This window comes from Oncorhynchus tshawytscha, unplaced genomic scaffold (genome assembly GCF_018296145.1).
Source record: "Oncorhynchus tshawytscha isolate Ot180627B unplaced genomic scaffold, Otsh_v2.0 Un_contig_2441_pilon_pilon, whole genome shotgun sequence".
Taxonomy (NCBI): Eukaryota; Metazoa; Chordata; class Actinopteri; order Salmoniformes; family Salmonidae; genus Oncorhynchus; species Oncorhynchus tshawytscha.
The window spans coordinates 117,501-126,761 of NW_024609336.1; the positions used below are offsets into that span (position 1 = coordinate 117,501).

Below are 9,261 nucleotides of genomic sequence, written 5' to 3' on the forward strand. Positions count from 1 at the left end.
AGACACAGAGAGAGAGGTAGAGACAGAGTGAGAGAGGTAGAGACACAGAGAGAGAGGCAGAGACAGAGAGAGAGAGGCAGAGACAGAGTGAGAGAGGTAGAGACACAGAGAGAGAGGCAGAGACAGAGAGAGAGAGGCAGAGACAGAGTGAGAGAGGTAGAGACACAGAGAGAGGTAGAGAGGGAGAGAGGTAGAGACAGAGAGAGAGGCAGAGACAGAGAGAGAGAGGCAGAGACAGAGTGAGAGAGGTAGAGACACAGAGAGAGGTAGAGACAGAGAGAGAGAGGCAGAGACAGAGTGAGAGAGGTAGAGACAGAGTGAGAGAGGTAGAGACAGAGAGAGAGGCAGAGACAGAGAGAGAGAGGTAGAGACAGAGAGAGAGAGGTAGAGACACAGAGAGAGAGGCAGAGACAGAGTGAGAGAGGTAGAGACACAGAGAGAGGTAGAGAGGGAGAGAGGTAGAGACAGAGAGAGAGGCAGAGACACAGAGAGAGAGGTAGAGAGAGAGAGAGCCACAAAGCCCCAGGACAACAGCACAATTAAACCCAACCAAATCATGAGAAAACAAAAAGATAATTACTTGACACATTGGAAAGAATTAACAAAAAAACAGAGCAAACTAGAATGCTATTTGGCCTTAACAGAGAGTACACAGTGGCAGAATACCTGACCACTGTGACTGACCCAAACTTAAGGAAAGCTTTGACTATGTACAGACTCAGTGAGCATAGCCTTGCTATTGAGAAAGGCCGCCGTAGGCAGACATGGCTCTCAAGAGAAGACAGGCTATGTGCTCACTGCCCACAAAATGAGGTGGAAACTGAGCTGCACTTCCTAACCTCCTGCCCAATGTATGACCATATTAGAGACACATATTTCCCTCAGATTACACAGATCCACAAAGAATTAGAAAACAAATCCAATTTTGATAAACTCCCATATCTACTGGGTGAAATACCACAGTGTTCCATCACAGCAGCAAGATTTTTGACCTGTTGCCACAAGAAAAGGGCAACCAGTGAAGAACAAACACCATTGTAAATACAACCCACATTTATGCTTATTTATTTTCCCTTGTGTACTTTAACCATTTGTACATTGTTACAACACTGTATATATATATATATATATATATATATATATATATATATATATATATATATATATATATATATATATATATATATTTATTTATATATAATATGACATTTGTAATGTCTTTACTGTTTTGAAACTTCTGTATGTGTAATGTTTACTGTTCATTTTTATTGGTTATTTCACTTTTGTATATTATCTACCTCACTTGCTTTGGCAATGTTAACACATGTTTCCCATGCCAATAAAGCCCCTTGAATTGAATTGAAAGAGAGAGAGAGAGGTAGAGACACAGAGAGAGAGAGGTAGAGACACAGAGAGAGAGGTAGAGACAGCGAGAGAGAGGTAGAGACACAGAGAGAGAGACAGAGAGAGGTAGAGACAGAGAGAGGTAGAGACACAGAGAGAGAGACAGAGAGAGGTAGAGACAGAGAGAGGTAGAGACAGAGAGAGAGACAGAGAGAGAAACAGAGAGAGGTAGAGACAGAGAGAGGTAGAGACAGAGAGAGGTAGAGACACAGAGAGAGAGACAGAGAGAGGTAGAGACAGAGAGAGGTAGAGACACAGAGAGAGAGACAGAGAGAGGTAGAGACAGAGAGAGGTAGAGACAGAGAGAGGTAGAGACAGAGAGAGGTAGAGACAGAGAGAGACAGAGAGAGAGACAGAGAGAGGTAGAGACAGAGAGAGAGACAGAGAGAGGCAGAGACAGAGAGAGGTAGAGACAGAGAGAGGTAGAGACAGAGAGAGGTAGAGACAGAGAGAGAGACAGAGAGAGAGACAGAGAGAGGTAGAGACAGAGAGAGAGACAGAGAGAGGTAGAGACAGAGAGAGGTAGAGACAGAGAGAGAGAGAGAGACAGAGAGAGGTAGAGACAGAGAGAGGTAGAGACAGAGAGAGGTAGAGACAGAGAGAGGTAGAGACAGAGAGAGGTAGAGACAGAGAGAGGTAGAGACACAGAGGAAGAGACAGAGAGAGGTAGAGACACAGAGAGAGAGACAGAGAGAGGTAGAGACAGAGAGAGGTAGAGACAGAGAGAGGTAGAGACAGAGAGAGGTAGAGACAGAGAGAGAGAGACAGAGAGAGGTAGAGACAGAGAGAGGTAGAGACAGAGAGAGGTAGAGACAGAGAGAGGTAGAGACAGAGAGAGGTAGAGACAGGGAGAGGTAGAGACAGAGAGAGGTAGAGACAGAGAGAGGTAGAGACAGAGAGAGGTAGAGACAGAGAGAGAGGTAGAGACACAGAGAGAGAGAGGAAGAGACACAGAGAGAAAGAGGTAGAGACACAGAGAGAAAGAGGTAGACAGAGAGAGAGGTAGAGACAGAGAGAAAGAGGTAGAGACACAGAGAGAGAGGTAGAGACACAGAGAGAAAGAGGTAGACAGAGAGAGAGGTAGAGACACAGAGAGAGAGGTAGAGACACAGAGAGAAAGAGGTAGACAGAGAGAGGGGTAGATACACAGAGAGAAAGAGGTAGAGACACAGAGAGAGAGGTAGAGACACAGAGAGAAAGAGGTAGACAGAGAGAGAGGTAGAGACACAGAGAGAGAGAGGTAGACAGAGAGAGAGAGAGGTAGACAGAGAGAGAGGAAGAGACAGAGAGAGAGAGGTAGACAGAGAGAGAGAGGTAGACAGAGAGAGAGGTAGAGACAGAGAGAGAGAGGTAGAGACACAGAGAGAGAGGTAGAGACACAGAGAGAGAGGTAGAGACAGAGAGAGAGAGGTAGAGACAGAGAGAGAGAGGTAGAGACAGAGAGAGAGAGGTAGAGACACAGAGAGAGAGGTAGAGACACAGAGAGAGAGGTAGAGACAGAGAGAGAGAGGTAGAGACACAGAGAGAGAGGTAGAGACACAGAGAGAGAGGTAGAGACAGAGAGAGAGAGGTAGAGACAGAGAGAGAGAGGTAGAGACACAGAGAGAGAGGTAGAGACACAGAGAGAGAGGTAGAGACAGAGAGAGAGAGGTAGACAGAGAGAGAGAGAGGTAGACAGAGAGAGAGGAAGAGACAGAGAGAGAGAGGTAGACAGAGAGAGAGAGGTAGACAGAGAGAGAGGTAGAGACAGAGAGAGAGAGGTAGAGACACAGAGAGAGAGGTAGAGACACAGAGAGAGAGGTAGAGACACAGAGAGAGAGGTAGAGACAGAGAGAGAGGTAGAGACACAGAGAGAGGTAGAGACACAGAGAGAGAGGTAGAGACACAGAGAGAGAGGTAGAGACAGAGAGAGAGAGGTAGAGACAGAGAGAGAGAGGTAGAGACACAGAGAGAGAGGTAGAGACAGAGAGAGAGGTAGAGACAGAGAGAGAGAGGTATAGACAGAGAGAGAGAGGTAGAGACACAGAGAGAGAGGTAGAGACACAGAGAGAGAGGTAGAGACAGAGAGAGAGAGGTAGAGACAGAGAGAGAGAGGTAGAGACACAGAGAGAGAGGTAGAGACACAGAGAGAAAGAGGTAGACAGAGAGAGAGAGAGGTAGACAGAGAGAGAGGAAGAGACAGAGAGAGAGAGGTAGACAGAGAGAGAGGTAGAGACACAGAGAGAGAGAGGTAGACAGAGAGAGAGAGAGGTAGACAGAGAGAGAGGAAGAGACAGAGAGAGAGAGGGAGACAGAGAGAGAGAGGTAGACAGAGAGAGAGGTAGAGACAGAGAGAGAGAGGTAGAGACACAGAGAGAGAGAGGTAGAGACAGAGAGAGAGGTAGAGACACAGAGACAGAGAGAGGTAGAGACGGAGAGAGAGGTAGAGACACAGAGAGAGAGAGGTAGAGACACAGAGAGAGAGAGGTAGAGACACAGAGAGAGAGAGAGGTAGAGACAGAGAGAGAAAGAGGAAGAGACAGAGAGAGAGAGGTAGACAGAGAGAGAGAGGTAGACAGAGAGAGAGAGGTAGACAGAGAGAGAGGTAGAGACACAGAGAGAGAGAGGTAGAGACACAGAGAGAGAGAGGTAGACAGAGGGAGAGGTAGATACACAGAGAGAAAGAGGTAGACAGAGAGAGAGAGGTAGACAGAGAGAGAGGTAGAGACACAGAGAGAGAGAGGTAGAGACACAGAGAGAGAGAGGTAGAGACAGAGAGAGAGAGAGAGAGGTAGACAGAGAGAGAGAGGTAGACAGAGAGAGAGAGGTAGACAGAGAGAGAGAGGTAGAGAGGTAGAGACAGAGAGAGAGAGGTAGACAGAGAGAGAGAGAGGTAGACAGAGAGAGAGGAAGAGACAGAGAGAGAGAGGTAGACAGAGAGAGAGAGGTAGACAGAGAGAGAGGTAGAGACAGAGAGAGAGAGGTAGAGACACAGAGAGAGAGAGGTAGAGACAGAGAGAGAGGTAGAGACACAGAGACAGAGAGAGGTAGAGACGGAGAGAGAGGTAGAGACACAGAGAGAGAGAGGTAGAGACACAGAGAGAGAGAGGTAGAGACACAGAGAGAGAAAGAGGAAGAGACAGAGAGAGAGAGGTAGACAGAGAGAGAGAGGTAGACCGAGAGAGAGAGGTAGACAGAGAGATAGGTAGATACACAGAGAGAAAGAGGTAGACAGAGAAAGAGGAAGAGACAGAGAGAGAGAGGTAGACAGAGAGAGAGAGGTAGACAGAGAGAGAGAGGTAGACAGAGGGAGAGGTAGATACACAGAGAGAAAGAGGTAGACAGAGAGAGAGAGGTAGACAGAGAGAGAGGTAGAGACACAGAGAGAGAGAGGTAGAGACACAGAGAGAGAGAGGTAGAGACACAGAGAGAGAGGTAGACAGAGAGAGAGAGGTAGACAGAGAGAGAGAGGTAGACAGAGAGAGAGAGGTAGACAGAGAGAGAGGTAGAGACACAGAGAGAGAGAGGTAGACAGAGAGAGAGAGAGGTAGACAGAGAGAGAGGAAGAGACAGAGAGAGAGAGGTAGACAGAGAGAGAGAGGTAGACAGAGAGAGAGGTAGAGACAGAGAGAGAGAGGTAGACAGAGAAAGAGGAAGAGACAGAGAGAGAGAGGTAGACAGAGAGAGAGAGCTCTGTTCACAAACACAAACACACACTACAGAGCCCCAGGACAGCAGCACAATTAGACCCAACCAAATCATGAGAAAACAAAAAGATAACTACTTAACACATTGGAAAGAATTAACAAAAAAACAGAGCAAACTAGAATGCTATTTTGCCCTACACAGAGAGTACACAGCGGCAGAATACCTGACCACTGTGACTGACCCAAAATTAAGGAAAGCCTTGACTATGTACAGACTCAGTGAGCATAGCCTTGCTATTGAGAAAGGCCGCCGTAGGCAGACATGGCTCTCAAGAGAAGACAGGCTATGTGCTCACTGCCCACAAAATGAGGTGGAAACTGAGCTGCACTTCCTAACCTCCTGCCCAATGTATGACCATATTAGAGAGACATATTTCCCTCAGATTACACAGATCCACAAAGAATTTGAAAACAAATCCAATTTTGAAAAACTCCCATATCTACTGGGTGAAATTCCACAGTGTGCCATCACAGCAGCAAGATTTGTGACCTGTTGCCACGAGAAAAGGGCAACCAGTGAAGAACAAACACCATTGTAAATACAACCCATATTTATGCTTATTTATTTTATCTTGTGTCCTTTAGCCATTTGTACATTGTTAGAACACTGTATATATATATAATATGACATTTGTAATGTCTTTACTGTTTTGAAACTTCTGTATGTGTAATGTTTACTGTTAATTTTTGTTGTTTTTCACTTTATATATTCACTTTGTATGTTGTCTACCTCACTTGCTTTGGCAATGTTAACACATGTTTCCCATGCCAATAAAGCCCTTGAATTGAATTGAATTGAGAGGTAGACAGAGAGAGAGAGGTAGACAGAGAGAGAGGTAGAGACACAGAGAGAGAGAGGTAGACAGAGAGAGAGAGAGGTAGACAGAGAGAGAGGAAGAGACAGAGAGAGAGGAAGAGACACAGAGAGAGAGAGGTAGAGACAGAGAGAGAGAGGTAGAGACACAGAGACAGAGAGAGGTAGAGACAGAGAGAGAGGTAGAGACACAGAGAGAGAGAGGTAGAGACACAGAGAGAGAGAGGTAGAGACACAGAGAGAGAGAGGTAGTGACAGAGAGAGAGAGAGGTAGAGACAGAGAGAGAGAGGTAGAGACACAGGGAGAGAGAGAGACAGAGAGAGGTAGACACAGAGAGAGAGAGAGAGACGGCGAGAGGTAGAGACACAGAGAGAGAGAGGTAGAGACACAGAGGGAGACGGCGAGAGGTAGAGACACAGAGAGAGAGGTAGAGACACAGAGAGAGAGGCAGAGACACACAGAGAGAGAGGTAGAGACACAGAGACAGAGACAGCGAGAGGTAGAGACACACAGAGAGAGAGACAGCGAGAGGTAGATGTGAGAATGGAGCCGTAGTTACAGCAAGCAGCAGGCCTACTACCATCTAGTGGATCAGAGCTTTGTGTTGCCATGGTGCATCAGCCTCAAATGATAGCCTGTACTCTCCTCCTACAACATGACACACACGACTCAGCTGAAGGACATTTGAAATCCAGCATTACAGAGGTGTTGGTGACGTATCTCTATCTTACCTCACTCTCTCTGAGAGAGATAGTGGCTTGAAGAGCTTGAATAATATGATTCTTCTGAAGCCTAATTGTCTAGCCAGGGGCTTGTGAAGAGCACAACTAACCACGGTCAACCAAAACAAACTATTTTAGAATTTCCCAATATGAGCAATATTCATAGTGGCTTGATGTTTGGTTAGGTAAACACACACTCTACACACAGATAGACTCCCGTTATGTAACAGTAGACCTACTGTCTTATTGTATACAATGATGTTTGGTTAGGTAAACACACACACTACACACAGATAGACTCCCGTTATGTAACAGTAGACCTACTGTCTTATTGTATACAATGATGTTTGGTTAGGTAAACACACACACTACACACAGATAGACTCCCGTTATGTAACAGTAGACCTACTGTCTTATTGTATACAATGATGTTTGGTTATTTTCCTCTCTCTTACCTTTGCGAATGAGGTCTTCTGTGTCCTGGTCGAAGCCCAGTCGGTGGCATTTGCTCCACAGTCCCATGTTGGTGGAGTTGTACTGCCTGCTACACTCGTCCGCAGCGGACATAGCGAACAGCTGCCTTCTGTTCCGGGATAGGAGCAGCTTGTCCTCCCAGCGGTCCAGTCTGGAGCGGCTAGCCCGCAGAGGGAGGCTGTTGTTGGGGATGTAGATAAAGCCTGGGTTCTTACGGCTGGAGAAGCTCCGACAGCGCTCCCGATACCTCCGCGCGTCAGTCTCGTACCAGTGGTCGGAACAGATCGCCACTGCTAGCATTCCTAGGGCGCACAGAGAGAGGGACAGGCCGGCGTAGAGCAGTAGCTTCCCTGCAGCCATGCTCGGTTTCTCTGCTTTACTCAGAGCCGCCGCATCAGCACCACCAGCCTATGGACAGCTCCTCTGCTCTCCTCTCCTCGCTCTGTCGGTCTGTCGCTTTGTCAGTCCGCACAGCGCTGCTACGGCTACAAACCACCTCCAACGAATCTGTTTACATCTCCCCTTGGCGCCGATAGCAAGACCATCATCGAGGTTACAACCGAGAGCAAATAGAATTTAAGTCTAGGTTGCAAATCATAAAATTAGTTGAATCTACCGGATAAGGCAAGGTCCTTTGCTGTAAAATAGTGTTCCGTTCCGTTCTTTCCTGCGTACGGGAGAGAGTGATCTGGAGAGAGGGAGCGAGCGGCTGCAGCTGTTCGGATGCTGCCTCGACAAGTGAAAAGATGCTGATCTCACTCCCCGGCTCTCAGCAACCCTCCATCTGCTGCGATTAGGCGGAATGGGGCGAGACAGGAACAAACGTCCACGCAGAACACAATAGTTTTTTTTCCCCCCAAAGCGTTTCAGTTCGAATCGAAAACCTACAAAACCAGAGAAACAAGGAATATTATTAGCCTGAACAATCGTGAGATCCCACTTTTAGCATGAGCTCGGATGTTGACTAGAGCATGCCATTGCTCGTGTAGGCTATTCTGTAACAGGCCACGCTACAATGTAATCCCCCCCAAAATTAAACGTTATGCTTGCTGGGTGTTCAGTGATGTTTTTGTCGTGCAATGTGCACATGAAAAGGGCATGTTTTTTTTGCCAGTCAAAAGCCCTTGGCATGCAGCCCCCCAACCCCTGCCATCCCATCTGGACTAAAAGGGCTGCCGATACGTGAATGTAGAGCCGCCAAATGATCTTAATTTTCCTCGGCCTAAATAATAGGGATATGACCTCATCCAGGACGCACCGTAACAGAATCACTCATTGTCAAATTAAACCGCACAACGTCTGTCGTTCAAAAAGGAAACGTCCCCAATAGATATTTTTAATAAAATACGTTGCTTCATTACCATAATAGATGTACATAAGGTAATTCAACATGAATATCCAAATGACCGTAACAAGACAATCAATTACATGCGGTTGAATACGTCTCTATGTCCATCAGGCTCAACTCAAATAGCTACATCACATCAGTGTGTGACTCGAGGAGGGTTGGACGCGCATCAACTCACCGCTCAGAACGACGCGACTTCGGCGTAGCTTTACGTTCCAATGGGATTATTTCAACTCTACGTTCCAGATGTCTTCAAACGTTCAGTAACCGGAACAGGCTAAAGTTTCGCCTTCAAATATGAATTGCACAGAGAGACTCTGATCCCTGCTGCACTAGGCGACATTGACAGGAGCCAGGAAGCGTTGCGTAAAGATGTTATTTGACGCGGCAGATGTCGCCGTTGGGATTAACTCCTCAGAGGGATATATATATATATATATATATATATATGTAGACTAAAACAATATGCGTTATCGTTACTGTCGAGTTTAAAACCCCTCTGGCAGCTAGGCTCCCAACGCATTCAGACTAGTGTGGACAGTCTACAGCGGTGACGTCATGGTGTCCAAATTAATTGTTTATTAACAAAAAACACCTTCTTAAAGAAATAGTACCCCCCCCCCCCACTCTCTACTTGTGAGGCGAGGATTTAGGTTTCCAAACATATTACGCCTCTATAGAAAATGGCCTGTGCTTTTGTTTTTTGACGGAATTAGCCTCATAAGAACAAAGTCGACAACCCAGCATAGCACCTGCCCGGTCTTCCGTCAGAAATGAAAGGAGTCATTGAACCAGGGGACCATTTGATATCC

General features: G+C 46.6%; 1 protein-coding gene across 1 annotated transcript in view; it reads right to left on the bottom strand.

Annotated features, from left to right (window-relative positions):
• The window catches only part of LOC112242347 (transmembrane protein 178B), a gene marked incomplete at its 3' end in the record, with an annotated part of 87,317 nt that extends 78,349 nt beyond the window's left edge, over positions 1-8,968 (bottom strand). Inside the window, exons 1-2 of the mRNA XM_042314901.1 lie at positions 8,628-8,968; positions 7,083-7,985 (exon numbers count right to left, since the gene is read on the bottom strand). Coding sequence (XP_042170835.1) covers positions 7,083-7,461 — 379 coding nt within the window. The remainder of the gene's footprint in view (positions 1-7,082; positions 7,986-8,627) is intronic.
• Positions 8,969-9,261: the final 293 nt, after the last annotated feature.